This window comes from Ceratotherium simum, chromosome 17, assembly GCF_057802395.1.
Source record: "Ceratotherium simum simum isolate JZ-2026a chromosome 17, ASM5780239v1, whole genome shotgun sequence".
NCBI lineage: Eukaryota > Metazoa > Chordata > Mammalia > Perissodactyla > Rhinocerotidae > Ceratotherium > Ceratotherium simum.
Window position 1 is genome coordinate 24,230,320 of NC_141916.1, and position 20,660 is coordinate 24,250,979.

Genomic DNA, 20,660 nt, shown 5'->3' on the forward strand with positions numbered 1-20,660 from the left:
GGGCACAAGGATATTGGTCAGCTTTTTAGCAAGGCTGATATACTTTTAGGAGAATCTACTATGAGTATCAGAAGGAACCCCCAGTCAAAGCCGCTCTGTAAGAGGCCCAAAGAAGGTTGTAGACTTAGGACTGGAGGCTAGGTAAAATTGATTGAGCACTTACATTGCCCTGTGGCAATGTGCGGGCCCTCAAGGAACTGGGACTCAATGAGGAAGCCAGGCCTCCTCTCAGCCACCTTTGCCTTCATGCTTGATTCTCTGTTGTAGTCTTTCAGCACCAAAAGATTCCGCCTTTTGGTTTCCCTTCAGCTTTCATATTGGAGTTAAGACCCCATAGCATATGTCAAAATATTCCCATGCCAAACTTTCTGGAATCACCTTACAGAAATGGTCCCAAACATGTCTGCATATTAGAATCTCTGGGAACCCTTTAAAAATTTCAACTCTCAGGCTACAATCCAGTCACATTAAATCACCATCTCTGGGAGTAGGACATAGGCGTCAGTTACCACTGAAACTCCCCATCTGATTCCAATGAAAGACAAATTTAGGAACCACTGCCTTACGGAATTCAGGTAAAAACTGATTGGGGCAACCAACAAAACAATGAGCTTGGTTCATTGTACCTATAAAAAAAACTGCCTGAGAGCTTTGCAAATACTGACACCTTAGTGATATTTGTATTCATTTAAGATTTCCACAATACACATTCATTAAGTACCCATCTGCACACTATTGCCTTATGATAAACCAAAGCTAGTCAGTCAACAAACACAGCATGAGCTTTTAGGTCTCTCTGCACCCATGCTGGTAATGGCTAACCTGACCGCAATAACAAGAATTTCATTAACACTTCAGAAAGTGTTATTATGAAATGTATTTTGCCCACTTGAACCTTAAATGTTTGGGTGGAATGAGTGCTAAGTGGTACAAGGACTCGGGTTGTTCATACAAGGCGGCTATGATCAGAGTGCAGGGAGTCCTGGTCTCTCCTGCATCTTAGTGGTCACAACAAAACAGGGAGAACCAACCCTTAGAGAATGGATAAGTTTATAAGGTGTGATAGAGATGTTCCAGAATGGCGCGTGCCCAAAATTCACGCTTCACGCAGATCTTTCTATATTCGTGTCATGTGTCAGTTTCCAGCTTAATGCCCCCTGCTTATAAAGCATCTATACAGATGACCAGTGGACAGAATTTGTGCTGAAGTTACATCCCACTTGCATTCTTGATATTTTTGTACTAAACTGAATTTTGATGCCTCTTTGTAGGGAATATGCTCTCTGTCTCAACACAGCTCCCCTCTCCCCTTCACACACATCTTTTTATCTCATACCAGATGCTTTGCACTTTTACTAGACCAGCCTGGCCCTCAGGGCATTTGAATTTGCAACTCCAGTATTTATTATTTATGCAAGTTTAACACAGAAAACCACTGTCACTTACTAAAACCTCACCACAAATGGATGACTTAGGATGCTGAAAGAAGGCTGGGAAGATCTGAGTGGACCAAAATGTACTGTGGGACATCAACTCCTACACAGCACGAGTACTCGCCAATCCAGCAAGTCTTGCAGAGGGCTGGCTAGGGCAGGGCCCTTAACGGAGATTTCCTTAGTAAAAGGAAATTAACTTTATAGGCTATGATATTATAACTCCATTTTTACTATGGTTAATATATTCTAACGTTTACTCCCTCATTCATTTGTTATTAATCTGTATGTAGTTAGTATATATTTATAAAGTGAATAATAAAGTATTCAGAAATCTAAATATAAATTCTTCATAAATCTAAAAAAGATTAATGAATAAGTGAGCAAGACTGTCAGAAGGGTCTTGACTATTAAAGGTCTGTAACTTTGCAGCATCAAAATTAAGTAAAATATTCAAAAATGACACAGAGAGACAACCTATTTGATGAGTTTTATTTGAGCTAAAATAGTACTAAAAATTAATTTGTACAATCCTCCATTTAATAGAACGTGCTCTGAGCTTCGCAGGTCCTTTGACACTAGAGAATGATTTTCTCAAAAGTATTATGGTCTGGAGATAGTCAATTGGAGGTGTCAACAATTTCAGAAAGACACCAAGGACACTACCTTAGAGATTTATGGGGCTAAGAAAGCAAAGTACGTGAATAGGTACCAAGAATAACTATTCTACTTGTTTTTTTAAGTGTTCACATAATCAAAATAAGGGATTTGTAAAAAATATGCTTGCTTTAATATACATGGATATATGTTATTTTTATATTTTAGAAAAAAATGAATTTTTAAATGGTCTTTGAAAAGACATTTTATATCTCTAGCAATATAGTAAAACCAATTTGTTGGTCAATAAATAAATATTTCAACAATTATATAATTTTAATTACACTTAGTCCCATTTTAATACTCAAAAGCATTGTATAATAAGCTTGTATAGTAAATTATAAGGTCACTATATAAATAAATATTCATTCACAGAATGAATGAGTTTAGATATCTAGCATCTGGTTAGGCAGAATATTGGTTCATTTTGCTAGTTTTTTATTTAAGCAAAATAAAATGCATTTTTTTAATATAATTGGGTTTTATTTTTTTGCTGGGAAAGATTCACCCTGAGCTAATGTCTGTTGTCAATCTTCCTCTCTTTTTTTTTCCTCCTCAAAGCCCCATTACATAGTTGTATATTCTAGTTGTAAGTCCTAGTTCTTCTACGTGAGTTGCTGCCACAGCAGACGAGTGGTGTGGTTCCATGCCCCGGAACCGAACCCAGGCTGCCAAAGCAGAGCGTGCTGGACTTGAACCACTAGGCCATCAGGGCTGGCTCAAAATGCATTGTTTTTTCAAATATGCACTTAGATTTGTCAAAAATCTGCCATTGATTCTATGACCTCTAGTTGAAATTGAAAATACCAAATAGAAATTAGACTAATTATAACATAGGTCAAGGAAAAAAGTACTCAGATCTTAAAAATTATTAGCTTTCATTTTTCTTCAATAGCTACAGGTTCACAGTATCTTTTAGGATGTATTTTAAAATATTTATGAGATGAGCTATTCTTTCCAATGAAAACAGATGGCTTCTTTCCAATTTCATCTCAAGCACTTGACTCAGCAGGCATTACTTCTCATATATCGTCTGCTTAGTAGTCAAGAACAATTTGGAATTTTTAAGTTGGTACATGTGGTGTCCTAACTTTCCTTCTGTGAACCCTGGTCTATAGCATTAAAGACACTACTGATGTGGACCCAATCTTCTGTTGTATTTGATATCTTTGGAAACGTCAAAAATATTTATTTGATATTATACTAACTAGTAATTTCCATTACTATTGTATGCTTAATTGACTTCTTTCCTTCTGCAATATCATGTTCACAAAGCTATTTAAGATGTTTCATTGAGCAGCTTGGTAGACTAGTGAAAGCTACTAAGTCAGACCCAAGTCTAGGATCAACTTTAACCTATTTTGTTAGCCAGGGCAAAGGGAAGTTCTTTATTTACCGATCAGCTTTCAGATGTATAAGAACAGAGAAGGATATATGCCAAACATGGTTTTATTTAACCATTCGTAATCAAAATAGTCCCTCTGTTCACTCGAATACTTCAATCTCTTGAAACATGATGTAATAGCTTTTATAAAGCAACAACCACAAAACATAAGTAGTAGGCACTTTATTGCTATAAATTTCCTTTTGATGTTTATAGAACATTTAACTACAAATGCGACAGACACTATGAATATAAAAATCTTTAGTGCTCTAAAAATCCTCGGGGCAAACAACTGCTAAAGGATAGCAATTCCATACAAACAAAACACTTAGTGCTTAAATAACCAGGAATTGCAATATCTATCTTAATGATAGTAAAATATAAAGCTATTCTTTTACTCTCTTCTAGTCCCAGAAATAAGATGCTTTCAACTACCTATATTTGTCAAAAGGGAATAGGAATAAATAGTCGAGTTTCCTAAAGTTTGAAAGTCATAATTTGGCTGGGATGTGATGTGTTATCACTTAGGATCTGAAAAGATATGCACTTCCCTCCTCCCAACTGACAACAAAATTCAACAACTTTTATTGACATGCTGGCAGAAAAAAGCATCAAACCAACTTCTATGTCTGTATTCCATGTCTTATTAAAATCCATGATTAAATAGTCCCAGGAAAATTATTTAGCTTGGCAGGAGAGTATAGTAGTCGAAAGCATCAAAAATTTTGGAAACCAAATGAAAACTTACATACACATGCACATACACACACACACACACACACACACACACACACAGAATAGTGCTTGGCCCACAGGAGGAGACATTAAATAAAAAGTAAAAGAAATTTATAAGGGGAATAATCCAACTACTTCTAAAATTACTACAAAAAGAAGCATATAGCTTCTTTTTTCAAGTTCTAATTCAAGCTAATATTAACAACCAGCACTCATTTCATTATATTATTGACTTTCAGAAGGAAAAAAAAAATCAAATATCAATATCTCTTGTCTTTCATTTAAACTTTTTTCAGGCAAATGATTGATTAATGATGCTTTAAAAGATGTGGAACATTATGTTAGGAAAATCATAAAGAATGTGTGGACAAAAAGGACACCCACCTTGAGGAAGTATAAACCAAGTAATAGAAATAAAGTATAACGGAACTGAAAAACGCTAAAACTGAGTTGGGGATGGAAAAGAGGAAAAGTGAGCATCTCCTGCCTCTGGTGGGAATGTCTTTTTATAAGTGATGTCCTTAGTGTCTTTCACACCTTAATGTAGTTCAATTCAATATACTTTCCTAGATGCTTTTCATACTCTTAGAATAATATTTTCCATAAATTTTTAATAAACGAATATAAATTACATATAATATATCTATAACAGACTATGGAGTTTCTGATAGACATTGAATTTAGGAGACATAGCAGAGCCAGAATTTATGCTGCTATTCTTAAGTATCTATATGCTATACCACAAGCTTTTTTGCCCAGAAATCTTTTTTTATTTCATGTCATATTCTGTTAATACTTTAAAAATCCAAGAGACCTGAAAATTAAAAGACCCTCAATCACCATTTGTGATGCTATCTGAAAATAGGAGATTAGACTCTCTTGTCTTATTAATTTTTCAGTGAGAATTTATTATTTTGAAGGAACATGAAACACAATGCTAAAATATTTATAGAGACATTAAAATATTTATACATGCAACAGCAAAATGACCATATTTGGTTCCCTCTACATTTTCTAATGAATAAAAAGGAAATATAAAAAATAATTTCTCTCTTATACTCTTTGTTTCAATCAAAGGATCAAACAACTGGCAATGTTTTTTGGCAATTATGTGTGCCATTAAATCTACTGTCTGGGGCCGGCCCCATGGCTTAGCGGTTAAGTGTGCGCGCTCTGCTACTGGCGGCCTGGGTTCGGATCCTGGGCGTGCACTGACACACCGCTTGTCCGGCCATGCTGTGGCGGCGTCCCACATACAGCAACTAGAAGGATGTGCAACTATGACATACAACTATCTACTGGGGCTTTGGGGAAAAAAAGGGGAAAAAAAAAAAAAAAGGAGGAAGAGTGGCAATAGATGTTAGCTCAGGGCCAGTCTTCCTCAGCAAAAAGGGGAGGATTGGCATGGATGTTAGCTCAGGGCTGATCTTCCTCACAAAAAAAAAAAAATCTACTGTTCTTGGGTTTTTTCTGTGTGGTAGTCAATGTCGGTGCCCTGCCCAGATCCTCTTCACCTATTGGTCCAGTCCATTTCCCAAGAACATTAACACCTGCCCAGCGGATCAGGCCAAGGGTAGACTTCACCAGAGGCCATACAACTCCATCTTTGCTTACCTCCCCCCATTCTCTCTCCTACTTCTCTCATCTCCTTACAGGTTTCCCTGAAGAGCATTTTTGCAATAAATCACATGCCCCGAATCCCTGATGCATGCTCTTTTTCTTGGGAATCTCACTTAAGACAGAATCTTTATAGAAAGATAGTATATTACCCAATTAAACACTTGATCCAGCTTCCATTTTCACTGTATAAAATAATGAAATGCAACATACAAATTTAGCACACCCGGGTTAACCAATCAAGAAGTAGACTGAAGTCATAAACTAGCTCTACTGAACAAGCAGAGAAAGAGAGCAAAAGAAAAAACTCAGAGTAATTCTGGGATCTTTGGCCCAGCTCCAGTGGTTAAATATCTGATTTGCACCCCTTCCATTTGTCATATACACTTGTTCAGTGAGTTTGCTAACTCTGATCCTTCTACTCCATGTTTCACAGTTTAAATTCTTTTTTATTATGCAATTCAGTAAAGCTATTATTGCTACTTTATTTCAAATACTAAATCAGTTCAATTATGCTTTTCATTCTGTCATTTTGAAATATCAGAGGAAGAGAAATAATTAGAAAACTGGCATTGATCATAATAACGAATTGTCAAGCTCAATTCCAGACAGAAGAACAAGCAAATGTGATGTCGGTTATTTTCCAGGTTATTGTTCATTGACAAACTTAGCATTTGCAGAACAGTCCACAAAATAGTGATGTGTATAATAGAAAAATTTGAACTAAATAAACTATTATTAATTTGGTGAAATGAAAATAACATAGATAATCACACCCCTTCCTTAGTAAGTGTGCAATAAGCATGGGACAACAATAAAAAACTCATCAAATTTTAAGTTTGGGGGCCAACCCCAGGGCTTAGCGGTTAAGTGCACGTGCTCCGCTGCTGGCTGCCCGGTTTTGGATCCTGGGCGCGCACTGGCGCACTGCTTGTCCAGCCATGCTGAGGCGGCGTCCCACATACAGCAACTAGAAGGATGTGCAACTACGACATACAACTATCTACTGGGGCTTTGGGGAGAAAAAGGGAAAAAAAAAAAAAAAGGAGGAGGATTGGCAATAGATGTTAGCTCAGGGCCGGTCTTCCTCAGCAACAAGAGGAGTATTGGCATGGATGTTAGCTCAGGGCTGATCTTCCTCACACACACACACACAAAAAATTTGTTTGTATGTATATATAATTATAAAGTATACTTCATATTTTCTATATTTAACCTAGAAGGAATACTTTACTCTCAAATGCTGCAGAAATATTTCCTCTCTCTATTCAGTTCTATATTGATAAATAAATACTAACCCAGAAGGAATACAAATTATTCTCAAGTATACACCATTATTTAATTCTCTATGTCTCTGTCCACTGAAGTTTGACTAGTTTTCTGTCTTACGTAGTTATAGCTCTCCGCTTAAATGGTTGAAGGGATATATCTCAACCTGGCTTCCTTCCATCCCCAGAGCCAGGAGCAGAACTATGACAGCAATAACAACCATTCAAGGAACCCTCTGGGAGGATCTGAGAAGCTCAATCTTTGTCTTACCAAAGAATGCCTTTTATACTTGAAGGTTACCTCACCATTCCGGGATAATTACATCAACAGTCTATTACTTCCATTCAAGGGTGTTTCCAAGCACGTGCCTTCCTGGTTATGGAAACAAGCTCAGCGGGAGCAAGCAGACAGCCTTACGGTGGAGGAGGTGGGAAGAGAGTTGATGCCTATCCACACTGAAAAATATAGCTGTCCTCTCTCTACATTTTCAGCATTCTAGAATGCCCATTTTACAACAATGACTCACAAAATTGAATGACAAAAAAAGAAATGGATCTTAGTGCTTATGTGCTCTAATAATCGATTTATTCTTTCCATAAATATTTCTTGAGCACTTATTTTATGCCTGGTACTGTGTTGGGTGCTAGGAATACAATTGTGGACACAACTGACATTGTAACTCTCCTTGAGAAATTGACAGTCCAGTAAGGGAGAAAGAGGTTTCACCCTTGCCTCCTAAATAAACACAGTCTTTTGAAACAAAGATAATAGCAACATAAATTTGAATTATAAAATCTCTCTGAAGAAATAGAAAATGTGTGAAAAATAAGAAGGCAAAATTTGTCACGTATATATTTAGAGAGACAATAAGTATTTACACACAAAACAGGCACAGTTAGAAGGGTAAAATAGATTTTTAAAAAAACATTTTTTCTAAAATTATATTCTTACTAGAGCTTCAATAAAGAGATATAATTAAGCAAATTTTAAAAGTTTATTTCTTGTTTTAATCCGACCAGAAAGGCTATGTTTTATCAATCCAAAGGCATTTCCACATGAAGGCAATGACTAAGCTTGTCTGGGTCTAACGGAACTCTGAGTTTCAAGAAGAAAAAAAAAGTTTGTTAAAATCACACACAATTTTAAAAACAAATGGTCACTATAAAAGCCTGAAATAAAGGTGAAGTCAATTGGCAAACAATTACTAAACTGTTTTATGTGTATGACATTGCTTCACGGTGGAAGCTTTGCTAGTAGTGGCACATATATGCAAACACCCACAGACAATTCTGAGAAAAATATGTCAAGGCCAACCAAGGTCGTGTAACTATTGGGAGTTGTACACATAGTATATGGTTTTATTGAAGATGCTTTATGACGACTTTAGTGTTTACCACCAGAATTGTCTTCTTTAGGTCATGGCTCAACTTTACCTTATTTGCATCTTTCCCTGCCCCCCCATAACCATGAACCTCAAACCTGTCTTATGCCTTTATCACTATCATGAGCCATTTACCATATGCATTTACATTAAGTGAAAGCCACCAGAGCAGGAGGAAGCAGGGCTCGAGAAAGGGGATGGCTGGGTATAGATAGACAGGAAGTGATTTTCCCTCTGGTATTAAATGAAAGGCAAAAGCAAGTGCCATCATGATGACCTCAGAATCCCCTGCCACCTTAGAAGTGAGCAGAGGCTGTGACCTTTGTTTTCCAAAGGGGGGATGGTAAAACTGGGCAATGTGCTGTGGGACTCGCCAACCCTCCTCAGCTCCTTGCTTTATGGCACAGAGCATGGGCAAATACGTGGATACAAGGCACTGACGTCGAATGAGTCACTCAGTGTTTTTGCTTTATGCATGTCTTCAAGGCAGAGCTCTTCTCTGCTCCTACCACCATAAAGGGCCAGCTCAATGCTGAATTATGTCACTCATCACTTTGTGTATCTCTCTCATATCAATTTAAAAAAAAAAAAACTACTTGACAAAAAAATCAGTAACTTTAACCCTGACATATATTTTCTGTCCTCTGCACAAGGCACACCACAGAGCCAGGAAAAGTCAGGACTGCCTAGGAAATTGAACCCAATAGAGCTTGATGCTCAGTAGTGTAAGAGTCAAAGATATTTGTCAAATTGGTTAATATCAGCCTTGCCTGTGGATCACACCAGTACTAGTGTGCCTTTTAAAACCATGGAAAAGTTCTGAATTATTTCCATAAAAGAAAAATCCTCCATTTCAGAAGTAGATTAAAAGGCACACTTTTATTGGAAATGTAAATAGTCACTTGCTTTTCCATGACAGTCGCCTTCAGCATTGATATTCACTTCATGATGAGAATTCTATAGACAAATGAAGGTCAAAGCTACCTTAGACTCCTCTCATGAGGAAAATGATTATTTTTTAAAATGTTATCAATGCACACATATGTAGACATATAAATATTTATATGGAAACTTACTGCCTAGCCAGTGAATAGAAATGGGAATAGAAATGATGTGCTCTGGGAATCCTCCCTGTGTGACTGTACTTTCAAATCAGGCGAGTACTGTTTCTTTTCCCATTTCTATCCCTGTGTCTAATGGGAAAAGGTCAATATTTCATATAACATAAGGGAAAGGGACTTTGGATTCTCCCCCAGTTTACAGAAAGGAAAAATCAGAGGTCCCAGAAGGTTAAGTGACTTAAGATCACACTGCTGGGTTAAACCTGTAACACAGTTTTCCTGAGTCTCAATCCAGTCCTATTTCTGTGGTGTTGAAGTATTGATTTGAGTATTAATCTATGGGATTATGGAAAATACCATATTAATTAATATAGATTCGTATTAATCTATGTTTTACGGAAAATATCATTATGGTATATGGAAAAGGTAAAAAGTTATCAGGTTAGCCATTAAAAATAGAAGGCATTACAGTAGTAAACTTAGGAGAAACTATGAAGGTCAACCAGATTTTGGAGAAAGAAAGATCACAGGCTAAACTGTGGAATTATTTGTATTCCCCTAAATACACCAGAGTAGGGAAGATAAGTACATGGCAGAAACCCAACCAGGAAGGGTTAAAGGTCTTTGGTCAAAGCTGCACCAAGCATTTGCCTCTCAAGGCTGCCTTAGGAATTGGACCTCACCTTATGATTCAAAAGAAAAAAAATCTTAATTAAAAAAAAAATGTAACCAGTAAATGGGGGCAGAGCTAAACATGGCCTAGGAAACACTATCTTGAGGGGAAGTCTGGGGAGGAGTTGGATAGAATTGGGTCACAAACACATAATAATGTCATCATGGAAAAGAAAATAATTTATGTATCAAATGGCTGACTTGAGCCTGCAAACTCCAGAGTAAGCTCCTAGGTCTTGGTCTGTTGCCTCTCCCTTGACTTTTATCAGGGTCAGTATTTGATAGGAAGCAATGTACCATATTCTCTTAGTCTATTCTAGCAATGGCAGTTGGAAGGAAACTCCAGACGCTCTGGACCCCAGACTGGGATAAGGTGGGACATGCTCCTGGGGCTCCATAAGAGGATTAGGAAGTCTAGTCAGACTGAGGCTTGGATCAACGACCTGCCCCTGCCATCAGTTCAAAGGACTGGACCCAGCTAAGGGGATGAGGCTCCAAAAACACGAACAACAACAATAAAGCACTTATGACTACATTACACTTCAGCATTTTAAGTCCTGTCATAGGGCCACACGTTTAGTCTTTACAGAAAACCCGAAACACAGGTAAGAACTATTAATCTCTTTTAAGAAATATGCAACCTGAGGCTCAGAGAATCCTTATGTTATTTGTGGAAAGTCAAACCATAGGGGCAAAATAGGAGAATCCAAATTTCTGAACTCTTGATCCAGTTCTTTTCCATTTTATTAAGCAGATTCACCATAAAATGGAGTCAAAAATCGCAGTCCACAATTAATGCATAAATTTTTCAAAAGGCATCACCTCAAATTTCAGAGAAATTACATGTTTAAATTTCATATAGTTCCTTCTAAATAGTTTTTCAAAATGGAAATAGAAATTTTGGACATGAGGCTGCCCGAACTCAATGTCTGGCTTATTCTAATTGCTATTTATAGCAATTACAAATAAAATAAATCACATTTCAAATTTAGATTTTAAAGTTAATGGAATGGGATGCATCTAGTCATTTGTTCTGTTACCATTCTAAAATTGAACAGAGGTGAGAGGCTCAAAAACAAGCTATACAAACCCTTTTATGGTTACCTAATACTCTTGTAGGATAATCACAGTAGTAGTAGTTAAGGTATTATTGCTTCATGTTCCTTGAAAACACCTGTTCTAGGTAAGAAGCAAAGCTATCAATAGAAAACAGCAGTAACTGCTATGACAATATACCTGTGGTATCCGGAACACATTTATAGGGGCACATCCCTGCCAAGTCTTGTTTAGGTCAAGCATCATCTTTCCTTTGGTAGGTCTCCTCATTTTCAAGTGAATGGATGAATAAAGCTAATTAAGATTAACTGCACTTATGAAAGGTATCAATGAAGGTTAAAGTGTTCCATTTTTATGAGAGTTATACTCCACACTCTGAGATTCTCTTATAAACTTTTAGCTACATGTAGTATTTAATCAAGCCAATGATTAAAACCAGAAGTTACTTTCTTGACAGATGAGCTCAGCATAAAATATGGCTTGTCTATTTGTTGCAGTCTTATAATAAAAAGACTAATAATGCACAAAAGAGATTAAAACAGACAACTTTCAGAACTCTTAGTTACCATTAAGTTAGTAGGTTCACATGTAGAAAACTACATTAGAAGTCCTTAAAGAATGTTTCAGATGGTCTTCTAAGACAGGCCAGACAACATTCCTTACCTGAAAATTATACATGTCAAAAGACAATCTTCACAAAATTATTTAGAACTTCACAGGGAAGAATTTTCCATTAGTTTTATGAATGTCTATATGTTTGTATGCCCACACATCCACACACACACACACACATATATGTACATCACATATATACACATATATATATGTTATAAATAAATATATCCCAGTGGACAGTCACCATTAACATTATAATTGCATTTTTTTCCTGAAGTAAATAGATATTGAATATAATCTCTGGATTTATCTATACTCATGAATTTGTTCCACTTGAAAGAGAGGCAACTATTTTGCTCTAAACCATCAAAAGCAATGTCTATCCAACATTATGAACATGTCTTCCATCTACTGTTTGAAATGGGTGAAGTTAAAATTTCTTACCATCCAAGCTGTGACAAAGTCCCCCATCCAGGTCCCTACTGCAGCTAATTTCATGAAACTTTCATTTCGGATGCCCATATAGTCTGTAATGATATATGCTCTGTGGAAACAAACACACAAGACATTGCCCAGACTCAGAGAGCCATATAGTCAAAGCTTTCTGATTCAGCAACACACAAAGGGACTGTTCCCCCTTTCGACAAGCTTTCTTGCTTTTGTCTCATCACATATGCTTACAAATCTGAAAGGCTAGGAAGAGCTTTGAGGGTGTCTGGGTCAGTTCCAATTAGATTTGAAGACTGACTGTGGCTATACCAATTACTTTCTGCATTTCATTTTTGAGTTGTAAGACTGACAACAGCTTTTGGAAAATCAAACAGAAAATACAGCAAAGGAATCATTTCATGCTCACTCAACTACGAGGAGAGGGAAAACAATTCCTAAATTAGATTATCTTGAAAGGGAAGGGAAGAGCTCACTTTCTTTTAGTTCTGTCAAGTCAGAACTATTGAAAAGGACTAGGTTTTAGATATAATATCATACCTGAATAACATTGATTTGAGAAGATTTCCACTCAATGAAGCAATGTAAAATTTGATTCAAATATATGTGGTTTAAATTATGATTTAAATACAATAACCAGAAGATTTAATTTCATTAAATACAAGTAACAAGACCATGCTTATTGTTTATTAAGAATTTTCATTTCCATTTTCTCCTTTGATATTCAAAAAAATCCTAAGTATTATTTTCCCATTTTGCAACTTCTCTCAGAAAACTGGGACACAGGGAGATCACTTAACTTGCACAATCAACACCACATAAGTAATGAATGGTAGTTAGGAATCAAATTTTTCTTTCTCTCCGTCTTTTTTTTAATTCTAAGTTTTTTTCACTCAGGTTTTTTTTTTTTACTTTAAATTTTGTTCCTTTTCTTAAACATGATAATACCTGTACAATTTACAGTATTAGTTAAACTTGTTCCTCTTAGATTAACTTTAAAACAATATACAGTAGAGAATAATATGTTTGTTATTTACCTACTGAAACTATGAAGAAGTACATTTTTGAAGTCACTGAGAAGTAAACCATTTCCAATTCAGTTATTTTTTTTTTCCTGAGGTTATTTCAGAAAGTTCTGTTATCCACAAAATAAACAGATACTTAAATAGTTCTATTTAAAAACAAAAGCAAACTTATGAACTCTTAAAACAATTCTTATTCCACACCCTTCATTCACCTACCTTGGAGGGTCTATGTAAATATCTTAAGGTCTTACCTCAAAATTCTGGGTCTCTAATTCCATGCGTTTCCATAATAGCCAAAAAATGTATAGCTACCATAAAGTGCATGCTTACAATGTGCCAGAGATTGTTATTAGCACTTTAAATACAGTATCTCCGTCAACTTTCATATCAGCACAATGAAATGTATTATTATTCCTGTTTTACAGATATGGAATTGAGGCTTTATAGAGTTTTTGCAACTTTCTCAAGGTCAAGCATCTAATAAATGGACAAGATTTGACTCTAAATTTGATTGACTCCCAAATCTAGGCACGTAACCACTATGCTATACCTTCTTCCTACAAGTGTTAGTGGAGATCTAAAAAACACAAAGAGTATCCACTTTATTCCCCAGTATTTTAGTAGCCAATGAAGATCAAGACTTATTTCCTTTGAGGATAATTCATAATAAGAAATTAAGAGTAGCATCCAGAAGCTGCGGCTCCCAGAGCTACTATTAAATCTTGGACTTCCACTGAGTTCACCAGTGTAAGCAGCCTCTACTTGAAAGCCCCCCAAGTTAACTTGGACAGCCTGGTGTGACTCCCTTCAGTACCACTATTGCTGAACAGTTCTTGGGCAGTGAACTCAGTATACTAGAGAGTATTAGCTCTGGTAACTGTCCAGCTCTTTCAATGACACCTAGTTTGAGGAATGTGCTCAATGCCACATCCCTACTTGTCCACTTTGACAATTAGTTCTAGAATACACTGGGCTAGGGTACATTTCTTGTGGTTGTATAGATGTGTATAAGAGAAGGCATCATTCTTTTATTTCAGTATCTAAAAATGGGGATGAGATGGATAAGCTTACAACAGATCAATGATCCAGCCAAGAACAGCTAAAAACATCTAAATAAAATATAGAAATTACCCCAAAAATCTGCTTAAAGGCATCTGAGAGGTAATGAAGCAATGAGGACTAGAAAAACCAAGACGCCAGATTGGCGAGAACTGTGGAAAGGTTAGCTATGTTTTCTCAAGGGACATTTGCTGATTCCACGTGCAAGACAAGAGGATAACAATCTGGGCTTTGCCTGGGCAGATGGCAGTCTGTGTGGATTGGAGAGACAACATTAGAAACTTAAGGAGCCAAGATCCTTGTGAGAAAGGAGGGGCCCAGAAGAGAGCATGATACACAGCTGGTTTTCCTTTCAAGGCATTTGACAAGTTACGAAGTTGTTCAGGAGAGAGGCTAAGAGACTAAGCAGAAAGTCTCTGAAAAGCATAGCAGAGGTTGGCAACTTTGCCATGCTGAGGAGACTATTATAGTTCAGAACCTGCCAGAGGGAATGGCCCAAGAGAATACACATAACTATGGAGGGCTAGACAAAAACCAGAGATGGATGAGTCCTTGATGAGACTGTAAATCAGTCCATATCCAGTCCATTCTATGACTGGATGAAGGAGATCAGCTTCTACTTTTTTCATTTAACAGAGAATGAATCTTCTCTGGAAGAATAAAATATCATCTAAATATTCTATACATTTTTACACATAACTTCCATCATTCTTTCAAAAATTACTAGGATGTCAAGAAACAGAACCATATCACCGAAAACCAAGAGAGAAAATAACATCTAAAACTAGATAATAGGCTCCAGAGGACAGGGAGTTACTTTGGCTATTCTTTTCACTGTTGATTCCCCAGCATCTAGAGCACTGCCTGTGTATAGTAAGTGATCAATAAACATTTGCTTAATCTATGAATTAATGAAGTGATCCAAATTATTCATATTTATTTCTGCATGGCATGGGTAGACCCATGTATATTAAACCCAAGAAACAGCAATAAAATGAGATTGAATCATGAAGAATTTTTCCACAGAGGAAGACAGTAAATATGTTTTTAAATGGTTTTGTGTGTTTACTTTATTTCTCCAACTACATTGGTATCTCCTTGGCTGCAGGATAGATGTCTTGTATACATATATCAGCACACAATAAATGTCCCTCCTCTGCAGCTATGGGCACGTGGAGACTAGTGGATGCTATGGTAACAATACAAATGAGATAGCACAGATAATTTACAAAATAATTAATATGTTTAAAAGTGAAGAGTGATACATAAAAGTTAGTAGTTATTCTTACTTTTGTTGCTTTGGACAAATATAAAGAAGAATGACAAATATGCAGACCTGTCATAAAATTTTTCAACTACTAGTTCATTGATTTGCATGTCCATTAACATTTAACAATATTTCCTGCTCAGGTTGTAAAGGAAAGAGTGTGTATCCATTTTTATCAATTGGACTCTATATCACTATCACATTGGACTCTAAATAAATTAAAGTTGTGGAGCTTTATACTGAACAGTTTTGAGGAGTGAGTGATTCAGATTTAAATTTTATTTGCTAGGAGGCACCATTAAAGTTTTAGTTTTGTTCAGAGTTTTAGCTAATTATTTTATCTATTCATACATCATTTGTTTGTTTTGCTTTGTGCTTTAGCTGATTATTTCCACTACGCATAGATCTAGAAAGTCTTGCAGCTCTACCAGCCTTCCAGGTAAATATCGATCATTGATATTTTCTTTAAAGATTTTAAATGAATTTCTTTTCAGTTTTTATTTTTTCTGGAGATTTCAAGCTTTAGTGTCAAATCCATAACAAATGTGTGGAAACTTCAATACACAGGATCTTCCGAAAGGTTCATAATTATCATAACAACCGGAAACATAAGCTACCAAGACTATTGTACCTAGTGAAACCTATGTGCTAAAAGGCCATAAACTAAACAGACTCTAACATGGGCTAAATAGTCAACAAAACTATATATATGATGAATTGGTCTTACAGGCGAGAGTCTCAATCACTAGCAACAAAAACTCCCGTTCACTTCAGTCTATTACTTATATATAAGTGGATGCATCACTGCCAGGTGATTTAGGAGTTGAGTCTCTGAAAGTTTAACATGAGGCAGTAAACATAGATCAGCAAACCAATATGGATTCATGCTTCACTGAAGATCCATCTGTGGCCAGCTGGATTCATAATGTCACAGCTGTCTCTCCCAGCCATGTTTGGGCAACATAAACAAGATTGGGGGCTTCATACACAAGTAAATCATGGATAAGGAGTTGACTTACGTGAGTACAGACCTGCATTAAACACAGCGAAACTAAAGCAAAAACTCTAAGTATCCTTACGACATTGAGGTGAAAATTTGTCACTATATAACGTCAGGAATTAAACCTAGATTTATCATATTAACCTTTTCTCAATCGTTTTGTGTTTATAACGAAATGATTAACAGCCTTTAATCCAGTCACTTAGTCAACTATTATCCAAATAACCACATTTTAGTATTTTTGCTCAAAATTCCTAGTCCTTGACTATGACACACTTTGATGGAGCTCAATTACACATCTTCCAGGCAAGACCCAGGGTATGAAGCTATGGAGCAAGGTCCATTGGAATGTCAAAAATGCTGCCGACAATTGTTAGAAGCCTGGAATGATTAAAATTGCAACTGGACCTAACAGTGCTCACAGATAAAATAACTCAATTTCCCAATTTTAGCCATTCATCTTCTTTAATTTCTATAAGGAAGACATATAAAAAAAAAAAACTGTAGATGGAGTATTCATTGAACAAACTCTCTCTGACTATGAACGCATCCACAACATAGCTACTCTTCCTTTCACTCCTTGCCTGGCTTCAGCCCATTCAGCAAAATTCATTTGTAGTAGATCCAGAAATCTTAGTATAAGATTAATTTCTCCCTCTCCTTTACTCTCAACATTTAATTAATCACTAAGGTTACTTCTGAAAGGCTCTCAAATCTATGCTGTTTTTCTGTCATCACCACTGTCAATGTCTTAATTCTGCTCATAATCATCTCTAATCTGAATTAAAGCAATAGCCTCCCATTTCCCTGTGCCTGTCTTCCCCTTATTATAGACCATTGCCACTACAGTGACTTCTGGGGAAGTAATATGGTATACTAAAGGAGCAGGAGTTCTGGAACCAGAAAGTACTGGTTTGCAAACCACCTCCCCACTCTATGACCTGGGACAAATGATCAACTCGATAATCATCCATTCTCTTCTCTGTAGAGTGAGGATAAAAATACCTTCCCTCCACAAGGGTTTCTTGAAGACTACATGAAATAAAGTATGTAAGCTTCTAGCACAACTATTAGATAATAGGCATGAAAAAATTGTAGACCTCTGGCCTCCCGGCTCCCACTTTCTAAAATAATATAGTGGTTCCCATTATCACAGAGTAAAACATGGAATAGAAGACCCTCCACTCTCTGTAAGCCACCTCTTTTTTTAGACTCATCTCCTTTCTTCTTACAATCTCCTTTTTTCAGACTCTCCTCCTCATCATGAAATCCATCTCACCAAACATTCCACCATTCTATGACGCATCTTAGCATCCTTGTACACAATCTTCTCTTAGTCTGGAATGCCATCCCCTTCCTTCTGGCCTGAGATTATTAACTCAACCTGTCCACTGAGAAATCTCCTGTCATTATCCCTAAAAGTCGTCCCTTCCCTGGTATTACTATAATGCTTTGAATATACTTCTATGATAAATAGTTTTCCCGAAGTATTTTAATGATTTTTCTCACATTGCCTCCCTCTCCCACCAGACTTAGTTCATGAATTGTAAAAAATATGTTTCCTTTGCCTATGCAGGTGAAATTCTTTGCCCAGTGTACAGTATGATTTGAGTGCAATAAATATTTAAATGAATTAAGTAGTCGATTAATATAAGAAGATTACTTAGATGATCTGACACCAGGGCCAAACTAGGAAGAGGATAAAAGATAAAAATAAGGATTTGCAATATAAGATAAAAGAAGGCATCAAAGATAAGTTGTGGTCCATGTAAGTATGATGTTCTAACAAAGTTAGAATAGAATATCATCGTATCATTTTTATTACCTCGTCTAGAATAAAAAGCTAGAGGCCAGAATATAATCAAATCAAAATGAGGAACATATCCTTGACTTTCTGCAATCACATGTTGTTACTTTATTTAATTTGAATATAAGTTAGTTGACTAGTAATAAAAAAATAAAATATTGTAAAATCTCGGCATGGTATTTATTGAATCTTAATGTTTTAAAAGAATCCTTTTAAATGAGACTACATATCAATACATAACTTTGTGCACCAATTTGCTGGCACAAACAATACAAGAGCTATGTAGTAAAATATATTTATTTTATCCATGTGAAAAAAGAAAGAAAATTTATTTCCCTGCCCTTCAAATGGATATTGCCAAATTATATTTGTTGTTTGCCCTTTAAAGTAAAAATTTAGAAGTTTACAAGATTATAAAACAATGTAGCCTCAAAACTAATGTTAAAGTTACACAGTTTTTGTGGTTATACCCCAAATTTCTTTCTTAGTTCAATTTTTTTCCCTCAACGTCACAAGGACTCCAAGAATACAAAATCTCATTGAATGTTCAAAATGGGCCTATCTTCTACTTCTAATGAATTTAATAAACACAACCAAGACACTTCACGTATCTTTACTAAAGTCTTTGGAAAATAACAGAAAGGACAAAATTTTAAAATCCTGAGCTTGTTGCTAGGAGAACCTCAATAATTCCCCAAGGGAATCCAGTGTCACAAATAACCTAAAATTAATTTCAAATCTAACTTAATCACATTTTAATGTTAAATAACATTCGATGTGTTTATAACTATTCAGATAAAATATATCTGAATTGTAAAAGTGAATTGTGAGCTGAGCCAGAATGACATTAATTAATTTATCCTACATAATGAAGCTTCCTTCCAAACTAATTAGAAAGGCATAAAATAACTTATAGATTCTGCTAAGATTGTGCTGCTGCTTAAAGTAGGACAAAAAGCAAGTTTGATTTTAACGGGTGTATGTCAGTGAAGCTAAGTGTTTACGGCTATTAAAAGGTCAAAATAGATGAGAAATAATGGAATGAAAACACTGTGACATAAACACAATAATTAACTTTTGACAGAAACTATAATTTTTTTCACTGTGTATAATAAAACAAAGAAACATGAGAAATGAGACTGTCTTTCTACTTCCTAAAAAATTTTCAATTCAAAGCATAATTGCTTTGTGATGATGTGATAATTATTCTTTTCCTTCTCTCTTCCTTCCTCTCCCTCCCCTTCTCCTTCTCCTCCTTCACTCCATCTTCTTTTGGATATGAATTCAACCACCTCTTACTCTCTTCCCCATGGCTACCCAACACGATTTTCCAATCATTTATTCCCTATTCTTGTTGGAGAAATTTTAGACTCCAGAGATGAGAAGGGGGAAGGGGGCTATTTTTTCATCCAAGAACCCTTCTTGCAGCATGTGAATTTATTTTAGATAAGCATCTGTTTTATTTAATATTCATTTACTCATTAAACAAATAATTACTGATGTCTCACTATATGCTAGTATATGCGTCTGATACCTGTAAACTCATAAATTTCCAAGGGAAAGGAAATAGCACCCAGAGCTAGTGGTCACTTCCTGGATTATCACCCAGCATCTCTTGTCTAATAATTCCCTCCCTCCTACATCATCCATCCCCCGTGTGAGACTGAAGCTTATGGACTAAGCTTATGGACACATGTATACAGGGGTAAGCTTATGGACACATGTATACAATAATAACCAACCCTGTTGCTAGCCTATTTTTTCCTTTTCTGGTAATTTAAAGCCAAGACTCAAAGAAAGAAAGAAGGAAATCTCTTTCCAAGAGATTGGATGAAAAACAACCAGTGATTATTGCGACCACATTCACTCTCCTGTGAATTGGGGAATTAAGTCTGCAGCAAGAGAGAAGGTGAGAGAGAGAGAGGCAGAGAGAGAGAGAGGATCAAGGCAGGCTGACATGCAAAGGAGAGAAGAAAGATAGGAGAGAACATGGGTGGTGGGAATCTAACTCCAATGCCTTCTGAAGACCAGCATTCCTGCACTTTGGATTGCATGTTAATTCCTAACAATTACTGTCCCTCGTCTTTATTCTTAAGCTAACTTGATTGAGCTTCTATTAGTTGCAATGAAAAGAGTTGTAACCATTCACCAAGGAAAAATTTTAGAGTCTAAAAG

At 36.1% G+C, this 20,660-nt stretch overlaps 1 protein-coding gene across 6 annotated transcripts in view; it reads right to left on the bottom strand.

Annotated features, from left to right (window-relative positions):
* The window catches only part of TMEM117 (transmembrane protein 117), a 446,351-nt gene that overhangs the window by 197,250 nt on the left and 228,441 nt on the right, over positions 1–20,660 (bottom strand). For 5 of the 6 annotated variants that reach the window (XM_087442530.1, XM_087442532.1, XM_087442531.1 and 2 more), the window contains one exon: positions 12,325–12,424. The exons of the other annotated variant lie outside the window; for it this stretch is intronic. In XM_087442530.1, the coding sequence (XP_087298656.1) occupies positions 12,325–12,424 (100 nt within the window). The remainder of the gene's footprint in view (positions 1–12,324; positions 12,425–20,660) is intronic. 6 annotated transcript variants of the gene reach the window in all.